The sequence below is a fragment of the Diadema antillarum genome, unplaced genomic scaffold, assembly GCF_040938485.1.
Source record: "Diadema antillarum isolate AM-2024a unplaced genomic scaffold, OU_Dant_1.0 seq00001774_RagTag, whole genome shotgun sequence".
Taxonomy (NCBI): domain Eukaryota; kingdom Metazoa; phylum Echinodermata; class Echinoidea; order Diadematoida; family Diadematidae; genus Diadema; species Diadema antillarum.
The window spans coordinates 228,536-253,987 of record NW_027272455.1 but is presented as its reverse complement, the minus strand read 5'-3'; the positions used below and the strand labels follow the sequence as shown (position 1 = coordinate 253,987).

At 39.4% G+C, this 25,452-nt stretch overlaps 1 protein-coding gene across 1 annotated transcript in view; it reads right to left on the bottom strand.

The window, feature by feature from the left end:
* LOC139712229 (putative elongator complex protein 1) overlaps positions 1–25,452 on the bottom strand; it is a 50,808-nt gene that overhangs the window by 8,489 nt on the left and 16,867 nt on the right. The window contains exons 8-23 of the mRNA XM_071624067.1: positions 24,597–24,723; positions 23,192–23,416; positions 22,096–22,269; positions 19,279–19,381; positions 18,351–18,527; positions 17,484–17,661; positions 15,823–15,979; positions 14,693–14,961; positions 12,868–13,091; positions 11,451–11,688; positions 9,928–10,146; positions 8,334–8,535; positions 8,003–8,127; positions 7,096–7,156; positions 4,895–5,174; positions 2,400–2,527 (exon numbers count right to left, since the gene is read on the bottom strand). Of these exons, the coding sequence (XP_071480168.1) occupies positions 2,400–2,527; positions 4,895–5,174; positions 7,096–7,156; positions 8,003–8,127; positions 8,334–8,535; positions 9,928–10,146; positions 11,451–11,688; positions 12,868–13,091; positions 14,693–14,961; positions 15,823–15,979; positions 17,484–17,661; positions 18,351–18,527; positions 19,279–19,381; positions 22,096–22,269; positions 23,192–23,416; positions 24,597–24,723 (2,887 nt within the window). The remainder of the gene's footprint in view (positions 1–2,399; positions 2,528–4,894; positions 5,175–7,095; positions 7,157–8,002; positions 8,128–8,333; positions 8,536–9,927; positions 10,147–11,450; positions 11,689–12,867; positions 13,092–14,692; positions 14,962–15,822; positions 15,980–17,483; positions 17,662–18,350; positions 18,528–19,278; positions 19,382–22,095; positions 22,270–23,191; positions 23,417–24,596; positions 24,724–25,452) is intronic.

The following is a 25,452-nucleotide window of genomic DNA, read 5'->3' as shown; positions in this document are numbered from 1 at the left end:
CTTCAAACAGTTTTTTAGTTACACTGTCCACAAAATTTATTACGGACGGACGGACAACCCAAAAACATAATGCCTCTGGCAACACTTCGTGGAGGAGGCATAAAAATCCCAGAATTTCTTCCACACATATGCATCACAATGAGGCAATGCACCCCCACCCAAAAAAAAAGTATATATATATATATATATATATATATATATATATATATACATAATCAAAATTAAGGCCTATGATCAGTACCAACAGCTGTATATTACAAAATGAATGTACATGTTCATTTTCTTTGTAAATAGTATTTACCACTCACTGCAGCTTCATCAGTTGCCTATGGAGACTCTTGAGGAGCAGTGACCACCTCCTCCTCCAGCAGATGGACACCAAGCTGTGAAGACACAACTGGTTTTATTTCAGGTCAGTGCCCCAGTATATGATCAAGGAGATCACAGTACAGGAAATGTTTCGGCCTTGCCTCACTTTTCCCTACATTGTCCACTACCTTTGATAGGTTTGGCACAGCTTTTATATTTATGTCCAGACCTGCAGGCTTCGGGGAATTTGCTGTAACCTGCTTCTTGCATTTTCTGTGATATTTCCCGGAAAATGTGGATGTTGCGGGTGGTACCATCCAACTGTGCCTGAATGTTTTCATTAATCCACAGTGATATGAGGCAATGGATTTCTCCATAGGTCCAAGACATACTCTTCTCCATCATTTGAGCTGCACAAGAACAAAGAGAGAATGCATGTAGAATGGCAATAAGAGTTACTACTGTCCTCACACACTTTACGTCGGGGGCCAGACTCTCCAGTCTCTAGTTCTATACTGGTCTTGGTTTTGAGCCTGTCAAATCATTTTCATTTGCCCCAGGCAGCAGATGTACACAAGGATGTATGCTCAGTCAGACATGCAAATCACAATGTAACTTGCACTGCTATAACTTTAGGCCTAATACAAATTGTATAATTCATGCATCAAAGCTCAGGAAATTCAGATGTGGGCCTAGGCTATCTAGATCTTCTAGGCTCTGATAGGTTTAAGTATAAGTACAACCCATGAAATTGTGAGCTAGCACTAGTATTTAGTAAAGTTAGACTACCTCTACGGCTATAGTACGGGTCTGCCTAAAGTTTCTGTACCCCTCAGGATAGGCCATATGACATACTAACAGTAACACTGTTCAGGGCTCAGCCCAACAAACTTTACAACTGCCAAATTCGCCCATCACAAACAGATCAGGGCTGTCACCGTCAGATGCTACATGGAGCAAAGTCAGATCTAGAACTACCATCTACGGTAGAACTCTTTGAGGGGACGCAACATTTAAACGCCTACTTTGCTTGAAATCATGACACTACACAAGTTCAACGAGCAAGAACTTCTAATGGGGGGGGGGGGGGGTCTAGCTAGCCAAAAAAAACAGAAGTAGATCTAGCAACATGATTTTGCATGTGTGGGGCATTGACGCTATGCGTTCTGCTGCCATCAGGGCAGTGTAGATCAGTTTCTTTCGTAAAACATCGTGAGTGACATAATGTCAACTGCACAAAGCCACGTAGTGTATTAATTAGTTAATGCTAATTATTAGGATATCTATACATGTATCTGTGGGATTTTGGTGATATATTTCAATTTTGCACTTACATGTTGGTGCTTCATTGCTGTCACATCCAAAATATTCACCGGCGGCTTGAAATCAACGCATATTATAGTGTGTTTTCAGCGACACGCTTTTGAACTCTCACATCATTTCCTGTTTGGGGACACTTTTGGTACCCTTTTGGAGCACATCGGAAAGTGGTCCACTTTTGGCTCGGTTCAGTATGGTACAGTACACTTGAGGAGCATTCCAGCGCTCCTCTGGCAGGGGTACATCAAGGTACAGTTCGTTTATACCTTGAGGATACGTTTTTCCTATGATAACCACAGTTCATTCATTTCAATGTCTATCTTGCCTCTTTTCACTGAGACTAATGTACAACCAGCATTAACAGTACATATATGGGAAAGAATTATGGCACGCGCAGGATTACATTATTTAAATGCTTAAATAATTTAATTGGGATTGGGTTTTTTTGGGGGGGATTGAAAGGATTTATGACAAGTCATATTGTGAATTTTCTCTCATTAGTAAAACACATCATGTGGCAAAACATTAGAATGGGATGTATGAATAAATAGCATAGATCACCCCTATTTTGGTGTTTAGAATAATTGTGACCACACAACTGCAAAAGCACACACACATACACACACATTTTCACATGTCCACCTTTGACAGTAGATACTCTTTTATCCATTTCCTTGAAGATTGTGTGAATAGAAAAACAGGTCACACTGCATGCTGTCCATCCATGTATCTTAACTTCCATTTTGATTCTGAAGAGAGTGATGTCCTACCTCTCAAGCTGTCCACATTTTTAACAATCAGTGCCAAGGCTTCCATCAAGGCCAGGTCCTCGTTACGACTCCCTTCTTTCAGACTGTTCTTCTTCCTCTCACCTTTCCTCCTGTTCTTGCCAGAACGACTGTGTGAGAAACAACATGATGTCCCCATCAGGCATAGCGCACATATGACCTCACAAATCGTTAGCAATCACCAGTGAAGTTTATTCTCTAAAAATTTCACAACCTGGGTCCGGTTTCATAAAACTTCTTATCAGTAACAACTGCCACATTTCTATCAAATTTGCTCTCAGCCAATCAGATGCAAGGATTTCTGTACTTACAACAACTGTCGTAACTTGTTATTGATAACAAGTTTGATGAAACGGGGCCCTGATCACAGTTTTTCAACAACAACACTGTCATATTTGCTTCACTTACAAAGTTGAATCTAGAAAATTATGCTCCCACCAAGTGCAGCATAGAAATTATCTCACAAATCATTGGCAGCACCTTTGAAGTTTATTCACCAAGAATTTCAAAGTCTGGTCTAACTACAGCATTCAACTAGAAATGTCGCTATGGCGACTGGTATGCCTCCGCCATAATGCATGATTCTCCTAATAGGTCTAGATAGTTCATGTGGACAATGTGTGATTACATTTTCACAAAACTGGCAAAATATTGAAATGACAAGTTTGTCACAAATGTGTTGAATGTTCACCTTCCTTGACCTTGGTTTAATTGGATGAATAGGAGAGCATGTATTTGGGGATTTAAGGACTTTAACTTGACTTTGACCCATTCATACATTTAATGCAATGAGTAATTTTCATGGTACCGGTATGGAGAAAAAGTGCAATTTCTGTACTGAATAGTATTTGTTACCATGTTCATCTGGCCTTTGACCCTAAAATTCATAAGATAATCACTTTCAGGAAGAACATGCATAGATATGCAGTAAGTTTCACGATAAATTGAGCCACTTCCGAGATATGGAGGAAAAAGTTAGTTCAGCACTTTCACTTGATCTTTGACCTTTTGACCTTTGAGGCAATAAAAAAAGAAAAAGAAAAAGAAAAAAAACTCTCCAGAGAATTTCTATTAGGTTACACATGCATACACCAAGTGTAAAAAAAAGAATACTAATCCTGCTGGCATTGCATGAACATGAGGGAAATAGTAAAATTTTGAAGTGTTGCACTTGACCTTTGACCCCTGACCTTTGACCCCATGAACCCTACATTCTCTAGATAATCACTGCCAGTCAGTACATGTATATACTATGTTCCATGAAGATACCTTGAACAATTTTCCAATTTACAGAGAAAAAAAAGAAGTTTTAATACTTTTACTCGACCTTTTGACCTTTGACCTTTGACCTCATGACCCAAACTTTCACCAGAGAATCTAAATTGGGTAATACATGTATACACTAAGTTTCAAAAAAATGTCTTCAGACATTGCATAGATATGGTGGAAATAGTGAAATTCTATGTATTTGACCTTGACCTTTTGACCTTTGACCTTGAGCACGTGCACCCAAAAGTTGATAGGCACAACTTCACCCCCTAATACACATACATGCCAAGTATCATTAGAATACCTCAACAGCTTTTGATAGTTACCTTGTCCACAAAATTCATTACGGACGGACGGAAAGACGGACGGACGGACGGACGGACGGACGGAAGGACGGACGGACGGATGGACGGACGGAAGGACGGACGGACGGACAACCCGAAAACATAATGCCTCCGGCACCACTTCGTGGCTGAGGCATAAAAAACAACACGAGCAATACTTGTTCGGCATATAAATTGAATTAGGAACTGGTATGGAAGATCAAACACATAATAAAACAAGAAGTACGCCAGGGAATGATAACATTGTAAATATGATGAATTCTTTCGGCAATGCTCAAAAATATTGGTGGAGCAAGACACAAAAAACATTTTGATTTCAGCTCTTGTTTCCAGTATTATTATCCTCCTTGAAATATGATCATGATATTGATAATTATTGGCAATGTAACTGACGACAATTATATTCATTACGATTATCATCATCTTTATCATTATTACTTTTACAATCATCATCATTATTGGCATCATCACAAGGGTCGTAATGTGGCTCAGTAGGTAGCATGTATCCCTTGCAATTAAATGGTTCGGGTATAATTCCAATCAAGTCCAGCTGAGCACTCTGTGTGTGGTCATAATGTCCCCTCTAGTTAGAGGCAGTAACACTTTGTCTCTTGGATTGGACATTAAATGACGGTCTTCTGTGTAAGGGAGTCACAACTCACAGATGCAAAAGATCCTACTTCATTCATTCATCATAAAGAGGGGAGTGCTACGCCAGTGAATTGGTCCACTATACACATACCCACACCAGAAAAGGGGCAAATGATGCCAACCCCTGGTGGTTTGCCCTAGGCGAAAAGCAAGTCAGGAAACTATATCAACCAGGCACATTGTGCCAACACAAAGAAGACTATCATCACTCACCCCTGCCTCTTAGGCCTCCCTTCAGAGTATGCTGTGTAAGCACTAAGGGAGGAACCTGCACTCTGGACACTGCCCGAGGTGCTACGGCCGGTGACACTGCCCGTCATGCTGCTGGTGTCCGAGTAGAGGTCAGCGTCGGGGTCGTGGCCAAAGTCTCCGTCTCCCTCGGCCGCCTCCTGCAGCTGCTTGAGTTTGGTTTCCCTGACGACAGCCAGGCGAGACTTGTAGTGCTGGAAGTTTGATCGGAATGTGCCTAGACTAGCTATCTTGTTCTCAAAGTCTGAAGGACAAAAAAACAAAAAAACATACAAAACTAGAGAGGGGCCGTCAAAGGCGGCAGACCCACGCCTGAAGTACAAAGTCGGGGTAAACATAATGTGCATTCGGTCATCTACCAGAATTCGGTCACTTAATTGTCAGTGTGCTTTATCACCAGCCAGTGAGTTCTACCAAAGATCGTACACTGAGGTGTACGATCTTTGGTTCTACAGTCACATCACACGCAAAGTCACATCATTTCACATACGGTAACACTCATTCACAATAGGAAAGTCCTTTAGTCTCCTCCAAAAATCCATCGAATATCCCAAATTCCACCGTCAAAAGTGCAGAATCGGAACTTTTCCAAGCGCACGCGAATTAAGTCCAGTTTTAAGAGTATTGTCTACGCGACGGGTCGCCGAAAAAGCGCTAAAAATCGAGAAATACGCCGTTTTCTTGCGGGATATTTTGATTATAGCAAGCCGAGAGTGTGATGATATCAAAGGTCGTATGAGTGTACGATCTTTGATGGTATCCACAAAAGCGCAAAAGAAAAACAAAATTTACGTACCCCCCAGGCAATTACCCCTATGATTAGTGTCTACGGGAATTATTCAATGCAAGGGTTGAATGCAAATGTCTACTGCACCAGCATTCGGTCACTAACGAGCGCCGCAACGTCCCCGATGCAATTTTGCACCAACAGTGTAGAGCGCGATGCATTGTCAGCGGCCTTGCACACGCATTGACATTGAGCGCGCATATCGTGCAGTGTGACTGCGACCGAGCAAATACTCCTCCAACGAAAAAAACAATCAATGTTAATTTGAAAAATCATCAAAATACGGGTCAGTTTGTGACGACGGAAAACGAACTTTCATAAATCTAGAAGGACATAGTCCCTCAAATAGGCCTAAACGTAAATTTCGGAATTCTTACGAACATTTGAGCAGCGAAGTCGGATCGTTTGGGAGTTTATGTTTTCGTATGGTAGCGGAAAATCGCAAAGTGAGAAACGAAAAATTTTCGGAGTGGTCACTACTAGAATATACCATGGGGTCAAAACTTCAAGGTCACACAGAATTTGCAAGGGTCAACCGATTATCACCAAAATCTAATCGATTCTTTCCTGCCATTATCCAAACATCCCCTGAACATTTCGTGCAAATCCGTTTACCCGTTCTCTTGTTATCTTGTACACAAACAAACAAACAAACAAACAAACAAACAAATAAACAAAAAAACAAACAAACAAACAAACAAACAAACAAACATACAGAACCCTTTACATAACCCCCTGCCGATTTTCATCGGCGTGGGTAACAAAGGAATCATAAATCATATTTGACTATAATGTGACTGTATAAACAACAACCAAACAAACAACCAAACTGCCTATTTGAATCTGCAATTGTTACTTTTACTTCATGATTTCTTCCTATTGCATGATCATCACATTGTTAGTTTACGGTCCATAATCAAAATACAAGTTCAATAAATGATCGTTCATTTGCAGACTCCTGAAATTCACCTGTTGAGGACAGACTGATTTTCTATAACACTTATTTCCCATAATAGACACCTGCCTGAGTATACTCGGAACTAGTCTTCGGCTGGTTAATACAGGCTGATGGTCAGTAGTTTTTAATGAGAACATCATCACTCAAGTCTACACTACTGTAACCCACAGCACATATGTGTGAATGCCACCACTATCACTGTGTCACGAAAACATGAGAGACGGCAACATTCTGTGACTCAATATTTATTTTCAATAGTACTGAAACATTTCACAGTCTTGGTTTGTTTGACGCTACTCATATTCCATACCGTCAATTTAAACATGGGATGGGATTTCCTTTTAATGTTGTTATGGAGCATCCCTTTACGGATCTTTGTGGCCACAAGAGTGGTGATAAAGATAATGGACAAACCCTCACCATCAGCAAGTGCAGGTTTCAAAGTTGTCTCAATGAAGTCAGTTCTGTTGTGCTTGTACATCTGCCGACAAAATCAACACATCAAATTGAAAAGGAGAATGTTTTCTCATCTCTACCATCATATCAAACCAAACTCAAAGTCAAGAGCTTTACAGCACTGCTACACGTGTACCGAAACAACAAAATCACAATGGTAGTGTCCAATTTAGACACCTGATGTTGGTCACACTATGGGTACCGAGGTACTTATTCTATGCACAGGATTTGCAACACTTGCTTCCATTATGACCAAGGTGAAAAATGGTGACCGAGAAATGAATGTTATTCACTGTGCATTAAAATCAGCAAGATATCCACACCACCAGGGCAAACTTAAATATGCTTTTTAGCACTGAGTGAATTAACTTTTCAAGTTAAGAAATATCACATAAAATCTCAAACAAAAAGTATCAAAATCGGGTCTCAGCAGATGTTCTATTGACTGCTGCATTTAGCAATTGCTCAAGGAGTTAAAGGAAATGGGCAAGTCTTGTAGGTTTCTGCCAAGGCTGGCTGAAATAAAATCTACTTGAACAGTCAATTCTGCATAAAGCAGTCAATCAAGGGAAGCATACAGTAACAAGAGGACCTTTCAGACACATGGTCATCATAGGCTGACAGCCGACATGACTTTATCACAACACCTATATTACAGCACACACTTCTCAAATACACGAAAGCATTTTGCTGCTAAAATGAATGGAAAACAAAAACCAGCATTATTTCCCCTTGCCATTTGTAATTTGTTTTGCCACAAATTGTAAAGCAGGTGGCCGCTACAGATTACGAATACTTGAAATAAGTTTGGTAACAAGGTCAAAATACTGTTGCTATCACAATGATTATGACAATAATGGTGAATCCTTACCAATCGCAGAGCTTCATCCCACTGTCCACCAGCTACCAGTGTGGTGATGGCCTCTTCTAGGTCATCTGCATACTCCATTAGGACGACGGCCGCCTCCGAGTGTCTCCGATTGTCAGCTAATTGACCTGGAAGTTATCACACATGGAGTTACATAAACATTGCCCACCTTGGACTATTTAACATAACAGTATCAGAATTTAGAGCCTTTGTGTTCATTATAAGTTCATTTATGATATCAGAGCCTCATCTTCTAAAAGAGAAATACGCTAAAATGCATGAGTCAAAGTCACAGGGTCACCAAAAAGTTTAAGTAAATAAATAAATGACCTACCTGCAATTTTTCTGGCAAGGTCTATTTCCTCCTTGGGGCTGTACTCCAGACGACGGACAATGCCAAAGATCTCTCGCCAGTTCAGGTTTTTCTGGTGCATATCTAGTGCCCCCTGGAGTTCATCACACAGCTCGTACATGAGGGCGGCTTCTTGGTAGCGGTTCTTCTCAGAGAGGTAGCCAGCATACTCTTTGGCAATAGCCTGATGAGAAGACAGACAAATGTCCAGACATCTTGAAAAAGCAGACATTCACATCAAATGTGTGGTATTTGATTTATGTCCTGTTTTAATGTAGGACCTTACAAAAATATTCTGAAATCTCTACCATCTCCAGACAGGAATTCAAGGTGTGCCAACATTGTAAACAGGTATGCAGTATTCCAAGAGTTGAAAAGGTGTATTTTTTGTGGAAAACCAGGATTTTTACCTTTCCCTTTTAGCAGAAAACAGTTCAAAAGACTGCAAAAAACATAACAGCTGGCATCTCTACAGTATCCACTAGGTTCCCAGAGGGAAGAAGCTAACAAATGAATATCATGTGACTCTTGCATGACACCTGCTGCATAGAAGGTATAGAGCTGCATAGAAGGCTGTCTCAATGTGCATTGACACAAAAAAAGAAAAAGAAAAAGAAAAAGATTTTTGACATGCTGTATTAATGCTTTTCTGTGTCTTTTCACTACTGTTCACTGAAGAGCATTAGCCCTTTTCCTTTCATTCTGCTTCTTTTTGACGTCTCTGTAGATAATAAATTACAAGATGGTAACCCTGTGAGGTGTGTCCATCAATGACGATCTCTTCAAGGGGCCAAGTCAGAAACATAATGACATGTGTCTTTAATATAACCTGGAACAAGTGGGACAAGTGACACACAATAATTTATCATACTTGCCACATAAAAAAAAAAAACACACCTTAAAGTTTTACAGTTTTTCATACATACATGTATTCACTTTATTATTTCTTTCATGCGCGCAGGACTGTTTTGGATTAATGCCAGATCATATCATCCCACACTGATTGATTCATGTGCTAACGAACAAGATACCCCCAAGGACATCACGATAATCTGACAATTATGAATACAATACCAATCTGGAGTGAAACATCTCACTCACTCATGCAGACAGACAGCCAAATTTTCTCTAAAGCATCAGCTGCACATATATACATACTAACTGACATACACATAGTGACATACTGTAAAACAAGGAATTTTTGGGTGCATTTTAATTTCACGAATTTCGCGAGCGCCAAAATTCACGAAATTAAAATGCACATGAAAGTTCTTATCTACACAATATGCATTGGATGCCAGTGGCAATTCGCGAAAAATTCATGCCGCGAATGTATCGTGTTTTACAGTACTCGCATTAATATAACCGGTCAGCACTAACTGACATACCATGGTACATATAAAATAATTGACATACACACACATACTTTACTGACATACATACATACTAACTGATATACATGTATACACGCACACACTAAATGACATACATATACACATATTATGAGACTGATACTATACACAGTGTACACACACACACACACACAGTAACTGACATAACACACTCTATACTGTACTTTGTACTGATTGCTCCCTCGCTTGAACAGCCTCAGTGCCTCGGGATACAATCTCTGCTCTTTGACAAGCTCAAGGCACTCTGGGAAATGTTCATGACACCTGCTGAGGTGGCCCAGGGCCTTGACGTAGCGCTTGAGATGCAGGTCAATGGAGTACCGCTGGTAGTCTGGCTTCATACTGCGGAGCCGGTTTAGGAATGGGAGGTATTCTTTCGGATCCTGTAATGTTTTGACAGGGTCGAGAAGATGTTGGAAGGAAAAAGAACAAGACAGTGGGCGCAGTCCTGGAAACCATCCTACACTTTCTTTCTTTTTTTTTCAAAAGCTCTCTCAAGTTCCCCCAAATATCTTCCAGAGATGATGTTTAACATACAGTCAAACCTGTCTATAGCGGCCACCCAAGGGAAACGGAAATAGTGACCGTTATAGACAGGTGGCCGCTATAGACAGGTAATCCAACTTTATGTGCATTGCCTATTCATGTACATGTATCATCGTTGGATACATTGATAAGTATTTTATGTACATGTACATGCGTATGTATGCACACAATGTGTTTCAAGCATTGAACAATGCCGGTGTTTATGAAATTGTTGCACAGTAGCATGTGTACAATCGTGAAGAAAGCTTAACACTAGTGCATTACTATGACTGAATAAGTGATGAATGCAGCGGTGGCGATCACTGAACGTTATAATTGCCCATGAATGTCTGGCACGGCCACAAATCAGAAAAAACACGCTGAATTACCGGCTCTGTGGCCGCTATAGACAGGTTAAAATCTACCGCGGGAAACAAAATCTGTGGCCGCTGGTCGCGTTAGACAGGTGGCCGCTATACACAGGGTCTTTAACAGGGCTTTTCTCTCGGGGGGATTTTTCAGTGGCCGCTATAGACAGATGGCCGCTATAGACAGGTGGCCGCTGAGGCAGGTTTGACTGTACATGTAAATCAGATGTGTCTATTGCAGCTCAAACTACCCAAGATCAATGCAGGGAGAAACAAATGTATTCCTTGAATTCTATTTCATCCTGTAGTAAAGCTGAAGGCATCTTTATGCTGCTACAAAATATTGGTCTCACTTGTCTGATATATGTTCCATAATTTTTCAAAATGACAATAAATTCAAAGCACATACTTCTACACGAGTTCTCCATTTAAGCAGCAACATCCACCCCTGAGCATATCTAACTTTCATAATCTCTACAGAAAGATGCAGATGAGGTCTCCTACTGTCAAAAGTCATGCTGTACACATAATATATCACACTTTTTTCCATTATTAATCAAGTGATATTCACAAAGATAATAACTTCCTGTAACATAAATGTGGTTTCCAACATCGCTAAGGTGGGAAATCATAATTCTTTACTCTTGAAAACAGATAATAAATATATCTCATTCCATAACTGGTTCTTGACTGAGAATTCAACCAATTTCCATAATTGTCTTACCAGTCCAAATTCATGAAATATATGGCATACATACAGTATGCAACACATTAGAGAAATGGCAGCTCCATACCTTCTGTGATTTTTCAGCTACCATGATGACCAAGTCAAAGTCGTAGGTGCCAAGCGCGACATTAAATAAGTCATTGACATCGACAAGGTACAGTAGGTAGCGAAGGGCCTCGTCGGCAGATGGTTGCTCTGACTCACCATCCGACCCCTGACCTTGGAGTTGCTTGATCTTCTCCAGCGCCCTCTCTAGTTCTGGATCTGTCTTCTTGGCATGGCAGGCCAGAATGGAGAGGAAGAATCTGCAAAGAATACCAGTGTTGCCCAAGTTTAATATCACATACTCTAAAAGGGTAAATTTCAGGTGAGTAATTTATTGCACTCCACCAGGCAAGATGACTTCATGCGTGTTTTATAATTCTGCGGAATCCAAATATAAAATGTTGTGTAACAAGCAAAAAATTTGTGTGCTTCTATTTTTGCATTGGTTTCATTTTGCAAAATGCATGAAAATTCCTACTTTTAGAGTACCCCATCAAAATGTAAAATTGTATTCCATATATCAAAATCTGAGTGCTTTTATTTTCGCATTGGTGTCATTTTGCGAGATGCATGAAAATTTCCACACCATGAAAATTCCTTCTTTTACAGTACCCCATTCGAGCTGCCCTGTAAAACAGGGTGGATTCCTTACGAGCCCCAAGTTGAGTCTTGACCAACTTAGGTGTTAACTAGCAAGGCTCAGGCTCTTCAAGACTGTGTCTTGGTGACGAATGGTTTTTCATTCCAGCCATGACCTATCCCAACCCTGCTTTGTGGGGATATGAATGATCCTCAGTGCATTCTTGGCTTGTCCATGCACAGATCAACTCGTAAGTGGCTATCAAAACAATTGAATTGTATCATAACAATTAAACTTGCAAGTACAGTGCACTCCCATTGAAATGAATACAGTTATAACAAATTCCGGTTACAACCAAATCAAAATGCAGGCTGCAACATTATCGGCTCTCTTTTTGATTGTTTATTTGCTTGGTTATAACAAAGTTTCAATAGAATGAAAGAAAACTGCCGTACAAAAAGTTCAGGAATTTTTAAATCTAATCTTCGCCTGTGAAAGGCTGTTGCAGTGCTTATGTTGTAAAATTGGTATAATTCTTTCTTTTTCAAACAGGGCATGTGATACACTTTCATATCTTAAGTAGATTCCCATATGATACTTGCATAACTTACTTGCTTTATGCTAATAAACCATAAGCCATAGTACATGCCACTTATGGGGTCAAGGTAAAGTGAGAGAGGTGGGGGATGGGATGATGTATATCCCACATTCTTTTGCAAAATGTAAACTTCCACTTCTACTGAAAATTGATTTTTTTTTTTTTTTTTTTTGTCCATGGAGGTTTTTAATTTCTAACAAAAATATCAGTGCCTGCACTTATATGGAACAGGTCATCTCAATTTGCTCCTGTATAACTCACTTGTCTCGATTCACTCTATTCACACTCTCCATGACAGCGTCGCATATGACGTCAACCTTGCTGGTCTGTCCCGCCCCCAGGGAGAGGGGCGGGGCGCGGCTCCGGTAGGCGGCTGCATACATGGTCTGCGTCACATTTTCCTCCATCAGGTCCATGAGAAAGAGATTAAGACTGGTGGAGGAGCCTAGCTCTGACACCATAGTGTCCACATTGTCAAGAAATAGCTGTTGAATGCACACAAGAAATGCAGGTATATTGTTGGGCTCTACTATATAGACTTTACTAAACGGCTCCCTTTCCACATCAATCACATCTGAGTGATGGAGCTTACAACTGATATGAAAGAAAAAAAAACAACTACAAGATACAGTATTTGTTAGGTTTTATTTATTTGATATGCTAGTCATGCACTTAAAGAATTTATGAGTTTATTAGACTTTATAATTGCAAATAGATTATTCTGGACTAAAATTATGCATTGTTTCAGTTGTGAAATGTCACTGTATCCACCTACTCAGATTAATTTCTGTTAAGTTGATTTTGCATATTGTGAAATATTACTAGTACTTCAGACCTGAGAGAAAGAAAAGACGGCAGGCATTTGAGTATTTCTTCCAAATCAATTGTGTCACTAACAAAATTGAAGAACTGGGCTTCAGCTCTGCATGTAGTTTTACTGCTGGGCAAGCAGTTGGTGAAGGTTAACATTTTGGTCTAATTTCTTCTTTCACTTGATCTATTTATAACATGCAGATCAAACAATGTCACCTACATTAGACATAGCAACTGAGAAAAAAAAGGATATAATTTCATGAATCTACGGTCATTCTTGTCTATCTAGTTCCTCATTCACAGAGATAATGGCTTTCTAAAGACTTGAAAATATGTTTGTCAAGTACTAACATCTCAATGAGTGCTTCAAGTAGATAACTTATGAGCACCTATGACACTTAGCCATGAAGATATAGATCTAAACTATGTATGAAACAACAAATTTTGATATAAACAGATCTGCTTTTGACAATGGCAAAACAAATATCTTGAAACTCTTTATTGCTGTGATCATCCACTGAAACCAGAGACATGGAACAATGTCAAGCAAGGGTAATCCAATTGTGACCACGCATCACAAAATGAACAAAAAGTCACACCCCTTGATTTTACATGAGGACTCAAAAAAGGTGAAATGGGTCAACTGAGTCAATCTTGAGTTTTTCATATTTTCTGAAAGAGCTAGCCGTCTTCTACATTATTCTTTATTTCAGCATCATAACATGAACGGGTAAGAGTGTTTTCAGCAGTTTTTATACAACCCTTTTTGGGGTAGAATAGAGTGACCAGGTATGTCTTAGAGTCCCCTTTTTCATTTCTTGAAATCCTTTACCCACTCTTCTCTTTCAAGTCTAATAACTTTTGAAAGGATAACTCAACTGCTTTGAAAGTTGGCATTAATCAAGAACAGAATGTGTTAACAGAACATGCTCAATTTCAGCTTAATCTGATAATCCCTTCATTGTTGTTGCTCTGGTGGTTTACATCCTGTGTTTTGTCCCTCTCATTGCACAGCTAGCATGGCTTGGTAAAGATTTAGTGCTTGAATAGACCCTGTACTTATGAGCCTTTTTTCTCAGTTCACACTTTTCCAGAGTGTGTGCTTTCTTGCTAGTATTTAGATAGGTTAGGGGAGTCCATTTGAATTGAGTTATACATCATTACATCAAAGCTTGGAGTCTGCTCTTTAAGAATATGCCCTTAACTAGAAATCTATATCTGACGACTTTTTTGTTGGTTTAGTGATGCAGGGTCACAATTATGCCTTTCCTACCTGAGGATTGTGATCCACAAAGAGGTTCATGTTAATGCGGTGTCTCCTCATCACACTGAAGGCTGCTGCATACTCCAGTGCATCTAGGGAACTCTTGATGGACGACAGCACCAGGGCCCTGGGGTGGATTGTCTCCAGATTCCCCCGCGGCATCTGCAGCACCAGCCGCGTGTCCGCCGCTATCGCGGTGACGATGCGGGATCCGCGCTCGACTCTGCGCACGCTCTCATCCAGAGAGACTGTTTTGCCTTCACTAAGGGCTGCAAGGTCTGGGGATGATTCGACAGTGGGACATTATTTCAAACACTGAAAAATCTCATCCATGATCTATTCTCTATAATCATTCACTAAAAAAAACAAACAAACAAACAAACAAATACGTGCTACCAGTTTTCCAGGAAAACGTAAACTTTGCTCATTTCTTCCCAACAAACCTACACTCTGGACTACATCTCTATCTCTCTGACTCATTCCTGTAATCATATGTGAAGACACTATCTTTCTTTGACATTATAGATCACAAAAAAGTAAATCCTTCAATTCAGGCTTGTATTGGCAAATACCACGGCATTATAAGTTAATATGCCAATGTAGAAATAAGAAATGTTACAATCTTTGACCCACATGTTTGAGAATGTCACAAGACTACTCTTTTTTAATTGCAAAATTTGACCTCACCACTCTGATTTGCCCTCATTTCTTACATCTGTCTCACATTTTTCATTTTATACAGATTATCCTTCAACCATGCAAAAACTGCTTTCGTACCATTCTGAATTACTTGACCTTCAGATTAGATGTGAGTACATTCTTTCCAAGATCATCTGGCAGACTTTGGCTCAGAAGCAGGGCAAAATTTTTCAACATTTATTGCATACTGATATGTAGTTGGGGTGTGTTGTGCCAGTAAAGTAGTAACTAGTGTAAAAAACATAATTAAGATTACTTCACATCACAAACATGTTCAAATTCAAAAGTTTCAAGATCTGCAACAAATGATGATTCTTATTCAAGCAAGATAGGATAACCAATATATTCCAAAACTTTAATGTAGTAGACATTTTTCATGATAGTGATATAAAAGAGTTAAGCATTGAAGCTCATATTGAGTGATGAATATTCATATGCACCTTCTAGGCTTGTTTCAAGGCTGATGCACCGGCAAGTGTGGCTGTGAGTTGTTAATATCAAGAACTCCCTTGTGATAGCAAAAGATGTGCAGTTTGAAGCAATCTCCATCTCGTTGACATAGAAACGATATCTCTCCGTCAGACCAAGAACCACTTCCTGCAGACGATTCAAAATCATGCTCATATTTGAACAAACTGATGTTTTGTACTTCATTTAGATGCAAACAAACCAAGAAAAGGCTCTGATAGGCTCCCTTGAAATATTTTCAATGGAAATATTCCAGAACTAGAAAGGCACTCTGAGAGCGCAGACCTCCGCCAAGCATGCAAATCATTTTCACCACTGATCTTGTTCTTCCGTAGAGATATCAGTGATTTCCACCCATACGTACTTATAGCATTGTGTGCTGAAAGTTGTCAGATTTCCCAATATAGAAGCCTTTGTTACGTCATAAACACTCAGCTGCATGGCGCGCCTCACCCCAGCAGAAACTAGAGCACGCACTTTAGTGCGCGCAGGCAAACCTCAAATACGCGCAGCCTGAACTCCCAAGTTCATTGACCCTACCTGGCAAAATGTCAAAAATCCCTCATAAATTCCTCAAAAATTCTCGGATCACTACCAAAAGTTAATCGTTTGGTACTTGTGTCATTCTCAACCTTTCCTGCAAGTTTCATCCCAATCCGTTAACTACTTTTTGAGTTATTTTGCACATGGACAAACTAACTAACTAACTAACGAACTAACGAACTAACGAACAAACCAACGGTAACGAAAACATAACCTCCTCCCTTGGCGGAGGTAATTACATCAACGATGAATTCAGAGCAGATATTGAATTTACTTCAATTGGATTTTTATCTAACATTATGGATTGCAGTTCGAAGGCTAAACCACTCTTTATTTCCAAATAAAAACTTTACAAGACATCAAATACAGACCTCCCAACTTTTCAGACTGAAAAATAGGGATGATTTGGCTCAAAAGTAGGAAAGAATGAGCAGTTCAATTCCCATAGGAATATGGAGTAAAATTATCACAAAAAATAGGAAATTTCTACTGAAACAAGAGCTGAAAATTGTTAAAATTCAGATTCTTTCCTCCAAATTAAAATAGTTGGGAGGTCTGTAAACACCATCACATTAGAATACCTGGTAATAGGTATTTGTATGCCGCAATGTAGAAAAAAAAAATATGATTGCACGTTATGTCAATCCAGAAAACAAAAGTTTGATCACTTAAATCATGTTCCCAGAAATTAATACTACTAATACTGTAAAAGTGGATATTTTCGCGCGACTAATTTTTCGCGCTTGGCCAGGTAAGAAGAATTTCGCGTGTTTTTAATTCCGCGGAATCAAGACATCACACACAGGAACATATGGCAAGCAAAAATATTCGCGTGCTTTTATTTTCGCACTAGTTTCTGGTTGCGCAAAAATTTCAACACTGCGAAAATTTCCACTTTTACAGTAAGACATCAAAAGATCTGTAACACTATGTTGCTGGCAAAAAAGATTTAGGTGAGATCTCAAAGAATATTTATGAACAAAAGATCATCATGTAAATGGACAAATAACCCAGCTATGTTACCAGTAATTTTGGCAAAATCTATTCATCTTCTTATGAAGTGTTATCATGCAAGAGTCTTTACACGCACCTGTCCTCCCATCTGACTCACAGCAATACGAGAGCATCGCTGGGGGAGCTTGGTGATAAATTCATTCTCCTCACTGACGATAGTACCATCATCAAGCTGGACTGCGAGCAATCCCTCGTTGCCACGGCAACACACAGAGACGACCTCACCAAAAATGGGTTGGCCTGCCGCTTGGTCACTGAGCAAACAACAAGCATTCAAAAAATAGAAGCAACACTTTACGCTTGTTATACAGTTCATTTACAACACAGTAATTGATTTGCTTGAGAAGTATTTAATGTTGCATAATCAAAATGATATCAGAGGTAACTGAGCATCAAACAAATGTTAAACTCAGGATTTTTTTTTTTCTTCATGAAGGTACGGTCTCTGTTCCATCCGATCTTGGGTCTGATCTTATGCATGGTTCATGAAACAGATTAAAAATTGAATACTTACACATATTTAATTCAAAGTATAAAAGATGAAATGGAGAATTTTTTTTTCTGAAACTGCTTTTTGAAGTTTATAAAAATCTCCAATTTGTTTGTGTGCTTGCTATTTGCAAAAAAAAAAAAAAAATATATATATATATAATATATGCATTGGTTTTCAGTGACACGCATAGCTAGAAGAGCTTTAGAGTCATAAAACAGCTGTTACCATAACTGTTGGTTTCATAGCACTGAAACTTGACAGCAAGGCACCCCAGCTTTAATATCAATCTATTGTTTGACAATGGATGCTGGAAATGAAGTGACTGAAAGTTTAAAAAATTGTTTGAAAAACTGTAACCGCGATAGTTACATCACATCTTTGGCTCTCTTTGGTGCTATAAAATCTCCATTCTGGATAATCCTCCATCACAACCTACATATGTATACTCACCATACTAATTTCACATCACCACTGTCCAGTCCCTCGCATTTGATTTGGTGTAGTGAACTGACTCCATCTTCATCATTGTATGTCACTGCCACAAGCTCGTTTTCTTTGACCCACACAAAATGGTGGAAATGGAAGGGTAGATCCCAAGAGATAAGATCACCAGAACCATCCACTAATCTGAGAAGCGAATTGACAGACCCAGAAAAATAATGTGGAAAGAAATGAAATACATATTTAAAATCACATACCAGACTACATGTTTCTTTTTCTGTTTCTATTGGCCAAGAAAATGAATGAATAAATATGTAACACTTATTTGACTGATCATTGGCCTCCATAAAAATAAGATTCAAGTTACAGACAACATCATTGAGATATTGGCCATTTTATATTGTCTGAGAATAATATCAGCAAAAAGTAATGTAAGGGCAAATATATAAACATATATATAATATACCATGTGTATATATATATATATATATATATATATATATATATATATAAACTTGAATGGGCTTCAAAATACATACAAACAGTACAGTTACCTCAAACCACCCTCCCTCCACATGAGGAATACAGCTTTGCTTGTTGCTGTATTTTACCACTGACATATCCCCTCTTAATAGGACATAAAATGGAGGTCCTGTGTGTGAGAGAGTTGCAACCCACGTATGTAAAAGGTCCCATTTCATTCATTCATCACAAAGAGCAGGGACCATAACCTCGTGAAGCGGTCCACCCCAAGTACTCACAACTGTATAAAAGACCAGCTAGTGCAGCTGAATGTGGGCTATCCAGCCAGATGGAAAAAAAAAAACCCTACAAAAAACAAACTATAAATACTATCCACTTTGAATAGATACTAAAGTCAATGTCACTGACTCAACAGACAGAGTAAGACCCTTCTGCTTTATCTGACCGTGCATACCTTGCAATGCCCCTGAGCCTTGGTGGAACTACCATTGATTTGAAGCCATTGCCCCCTGCAGCAACAAGTTTGACCGTTGTGTCCTCCTTCTCCTTGTCATCATCTATGAGGCAGGATATTCAAAACAATTTTTCAAAAACAATAAGGTTAACAATAAGGTGAAAAAGCACTTTCCACAAAGATGAAACAATGGGAAACATTATGACACTTTCAAGCAACACATTATACGACACTTGTGTGAAAATGATATTTACACAACAACTACTTGCAATGCTATTTAAGCCGGATTTTCCACTCACTTGCTCATTCCCTTGAGAACGGCGAGAACATGCTTGCCAAAACGTCGGGATTGGGTAGGCCCTTTTCAGGGCCACTCACATACTCCAGAAAGAATACAAGGTGCACCGTGAAGCCTTCTACCACCCAACGTTCTACCACCACGGAAGACTTCAAAGATTTCATCACAACAACTACTGCATATGCCATACATGCGTGCATTTAGCGAGTCTAATTCTTTTCTTGTGAATCAGGACTATACATTGTAAATTGAGCTATTTTTGAACATATCCAGGAATTGCATTGCAAGCTACTCATAAAAATATTGATATTTTTGTGTACAAACCTACGGGAAAACTGCAAGATACTGGCATCATATTGCCCAATATTCATAAAGGCATGCAATCGATAAGACTGTTATTTTATGAAAAACATATGAAACTCAGTCAGAATTCCACAACTCATTTATTTCATGCCCAATTGTAATTTTAAAAAAGAAAACAATATGTAAACTCAAAGATAGCATGATACCACATTCTATATCTAATCTGTGGTAGAATTGTAATCTATCAAGAAAGGCTGCTTTTAGACATACAGAGTTATCATATGGTTGTATCAGTTCATTGTATGGATATACAGCATATTGATATGAGACCAAGACCGTTTACACAATACATCCATATGAATATGTATTGGATAAACAATGTACTGATATGAGAGAATTTACACACAATGTCATGATATATGTGTATAATGGCAGCATCTGATCTTGCACACTGTCATGTTGCAATAGAAGCTCATGGATATGTATGAGTCTCTCCCTTGCGCAGTATGAACTTTGCATGGTCATTGCACAATGTGTTCAAACTTTGTGGTGCATTCACCTGGCTGTTCAAGCTAACCTGGGGAGTGCCACAAATAAAGCCTCGCTCACTCATACAGTGAATGGATATGAGAGCATCCAGACACAAATAAACATCATAATGGATATATGCCAAACCTAATCTATCTAATACAGGTTTATACAACACCTCAGAATGATGTCGAATTGTGATTGGCCAAGAGCATGTCACATGACATTCAATAGAAAATACCTATCAAACTCATTGAGAGTGACAGCCATACAATAGGCCCCTGGCATGGGCCTATTGCATGGCTCGAAGGTACTATAGCACCGCTTCGCGGGGGGCTACTAATGCATGGCCGCTCACAGAGTTCTGTGGCTCACACCCACCCGTAGCAAAGCGCCAGCAAACTACAGTGTACATTGTACGTGCTGGCCGGCTGCGCTGCGCTGCCGGTAAGTCTCCCATACCAGGCGCGGCGGAGTACTGCAACGCGCAGCTACTTTACCTAGCTAGTTGCATGTATCGCGACCTTTACACCTCCTGCTGTGTTTTTACTTTTGACTCTGATCTGCTACGTGGACCACAGTGATCCCAAAATCAAGACTTCATTTCAAGTTGAGAAACCGTAATTTGATTATTTTTCTGTGTTTTTATACAAAATCATTTTCGGAAATAGACAAAGTCTAGACCTACTACTAGATCTACCGACATCTCAGATCGGCCTAACAGTCAGGCCTAACTCGATCTAACGTAAGCGTAATAAATGAGGTATACTAGTAGACCCTGCGGAGTTTGTGATTCCTGTGTCGTGGTCGAATCATGACGAGTGTTTGAAAGCAGTACACAGGGTGGTTTACAATTCTCTGCCTGATGTTACATTTATTTTTGGGCCTTCCTGAGTAAGCGGTCACTAATTTAGTACTGTGATTGTGGACAAGGTGTTGTATAAAACGAATAATTTATGATTTTGTTCGTGCATTGGGGCACGTAATACCGCACTCGGCGCGAGATTCGCCACTGGCCTATTCAACGCGGCGCTACGCGCCTTGTTGAATAGACCAGTGGCTTATCTCGCGCCTCGTGCGATATTCGTGCCCTATGCACTCACAACTCATAAATTATTCGTATAATATCTAAACAATGCTCAAACAATCGTTTAGATGTACGATACATATCCATACAGTGTACCTATATACAAGCATTTAGACACACATATTACATTATGTACAAACATCTGATACATGGCCGGCGGAACTGGGGGGGGGGGGGTGGTGGTGGTAGGTGGGGTGCATCATAAAAAGGAATAAAAAGGAATACATAAGGTGTCATCACTTTGGGCCCGAGCCCCCACCCCCCACTTTTATACCCGAAAGTACGTAAGCGGCACCAGAAAGAAAAAGATAGAGATCTTGAAGTGTGAGCACGGTAAGGTCTTTTTTTTTTTTTTTTTTTTTTTTTTGCTTGTCAGCTAAAGAAACCCGGAAGTGGAAGGAGAAAGATGAGCTGAAGACCTTTGTTTGTTTTGCTAGCTCATGAAACTTGGAAGTGGGCCTCCCACTTCTGAAAACGCTCCGACGGCTTGTGATATACATACATAGTAATGTACTGTATGTATATCCATAGTCAATTATCACAACAAGAACTCTCTATGCTGAAAGGGGGGAGGAGGTTAATATTGCTGATGTGTACTCACAATTCCCATGAGTGTAGAAGGCAATTCTACCATCCTGCAAGACAACAGCAATGTTGTTGCTATGGGATGATGGCCCTAGCAACACTTGATTAACGAATGTGGGCATCTGAAGAGTGTAGGCTGATATGGGTGGCGGTACAACCATTTTCCTGAAGGGCGTGACCAAGACATCCTCTGGGAATCAGAAGAAAACAAAAGAAGAAAATGATTTTAAATTAATGATGTAACAATATTTGCTCTACTTTAGTAAATTAATTTAATACTCAAATGGGATGGATAAAGATAAAACTCTTCAATTCCTGCACCTTGAATGATCTTATTCAAATTTATGACAATCAACAGATTATTATTGCATCAAATCTATATTCAGTTTACTAGGCCAACCTCTTTTAAATTTCTGCATAGTCCATTGTATTTTTTTCCATATAAACATACATGTATACACATACACACATTGTTTTCCTCTGGAGGTTATTTGTTTATAATTTACTAGACACTTCATGACATGAAAAGTCAAAGGATATCAATGAGAGACAGCCAAAACCTGGTGCATGACTTACAGCAGTCATGAAAAAATCAGTTCAAGTTATGGTCTCTCATAATACCTCAAAGAAAGCTGTATGAGTAGGTTTTGCACACTTCCTTACTGCTGTCCATTCTCATTTCCCAAACCTCTTATCTGTCATGTGGGATCATGCAACACAGTTAGCCCATGTGGCATGAATTCAAACTAGTACACCCCCCCCCCCCCAAAAAAAAAAAAAAAAAATCTTTCGGCAAGAGTCAAGAAGTTTTGTCATTCCACAAGAAACAAATATTGACTAGCAACATGCTGCATTACTAAGCACATTTCTGGAACATCAAAACATCCTGTTTCAACTGTTGTTGTTGCTGACTCTCTAAGAAAACATGTACAAAGAGAACACAAGAAACCTGAACTCCAAATGTGGTGACTCAATGCTTCTGCAGTTGTTAGAAAATAACCCTCCAGATACTTCATTAAAACCTTTTACAATGGAGGGAAAAAAAGACACCCTGAAAATTCCTCTAAAATGTACGATACCGCACTGCGGTATCTGTGCAGACGATGGCTCACTTCCATCAATGACAGTCACTACGGCCTGGTCATCCTCATCAAGCCCCCGACTGTGTGCAGTCTGCCAGGTCCAGGTGAAGCGCAGATACCGGCCTGCCTCATCGACCAGGTGCAGCTGGTTTGAGTGCTCGGGGTCAAAGGTCAAGGCCGTCACCCTCTGGCCACGCGAGAAGTGGAGGCTCTGTTTCAGGTACCAGTGATAATTTGACATGCTCCACAGCTGAACTGTTAATCAAGAGGGGTGAAAAAAGAAAACAAGCATGTCATGCCAACCATTTTGCTAGAAGGTAAACTATATTTTTTGTCATCTGTAACAGCTAGACTTGCTATTGTTCATCATAATAATTCTTGTGATTAAACCATGATTAAACCTATTCTACCTGGGGGGGAGGGGAGGGGGTCAAATTGACCCCCCTTGACAATTTGCACTATGATTCAGCAACGCACAAAGATGGTGTCACCTCATTTTATGACCCTTTTCATTTAAGTTTCCCGCATATTTTGAGACTAAATTTGTGACGTTCGGGTATACCATTCTGAACTTACTTAAAGATTTGCATATGCATGTCAAACTGAAAACAGCTCAAATTCACGATATCGTGTGCAAATCCAATGCAAATTGTGTTGTTGTGTTAATTTGATATTAATTAGATCATTTCCACTTTTAATCATTGAAATTAATCAATTCTAATGCAGATAAGCTTGAGAAAGTGCCTGCAACAAATTTTGGTAAAAAAACAATAGAAAATATAAGGTCAAAAAAACAACAAAATACATGAGAAATTATCAAAACAATAAAAAAAAAAGAAATTGATTTTGATTGTGCTATTTTTTTTTACAAGAAAATTGTTTGATGTGTCTTAAGGAATTCTGGCACAAAAATTTAGCAACCCTTCAGTCTTTTTAATGGAGTTACAGGTGAAAAAACAAATTCCATGTATAAATTTACATAATTAATTTATAAAAAATAGAAAATCAATATTTTTCTATTATGTGACCATGTAATCTTGTAGTTGTCATCCAGCTCTATGTTCCGGCAAAATTTTGCGGCGATCGCGCCATCAGTGGCAGAGATCTGAAGGGGGGGTCAAATTGACCCCCGTAAACACTTGGTCTCAAATAGCCCAGTTAGAATAGGGTTAAAGCATCACAGCCTACATGGACACGACTTTTAAAACACGTGGCTATTGGCTATGTAATTCTTCCATCACTTCATATGAGATCACTATTACAAAGAAGAAGAAAACATACACATTTTGTAGGTAAACAGCATTTTTCTCTAAAATGGGCTAAACGTGTAGTGCATACAATTCCCTTGTTACATCCTTAATGCATCAACAAAAACATAATCATTGATTGATAAACTATCGATCTAATACTTGCATATATAATTAAATATGTTCACTTATTGTCAAATATTTCTCACCTAGTGTACTTGAGGCACCTGAGGCCATAGGTTGAGATTCAGGGGGTAGTTCTTCCAACCATAAGGCTAGAATGCTGGACTCTGTGTTCCAAAGTATTTCTTTCACCTGTCCCCAGAGAAGATAGCACGATATTAAGATTGTTAGTTAGAGGCGATAGTGGCAATCAAATTGATCAAATTTGAATGTCTGATGTGCGTATGTATGTGTATGTGTGTGTGCGTGTTGAGTGCATTGTGCGTGTACGCATGTGTATGTGTGGTGTGTGTGTGTGGGGGGGGGGGGGACTGTGAAGATGTAACAAAATTGCAGGCCCTGTGATATGGTACAATTAACTCTGCGATAAGAGGCGAAAGCTTCTGAATTCGTAACGGTCATCGAAGCACTGTGCGAAGCGAAGGACAAAAAATCTAGAAAGTTCACCTCCTCATATCTCCCCTATTTTACCACCAAATCCCTTAATTTCACTTGGGTGTGCACTTGGGTATCCAGCTGGAAGTATGGAATGTCATTGTGGTTGGATTTGGCACCTGTGGGGCTAAAAGTGACCTCCTGCCTGGTATGCTACTCTAAGAGTCAAGCGCGTCTACTGTAGGTATACACGTAGGTTTGAGAATAGTGATTGGAGTAAGATTCAAGATTCAAATTTCTTTCATTTCCATCAAATAAACAGAGAAATCATATACAATGTATAAGCAGAACATATTTGTAATAATTGTTAAAAAAAAAAAAAAAAGATGTAGAAGCATGCATGTAGAATCATGCATGACAAGTGCTTTGGTGGGCACAACATGGGGGAAAGCTGCTTTAACAAATTGCCAAAATAGTAGCTATCTA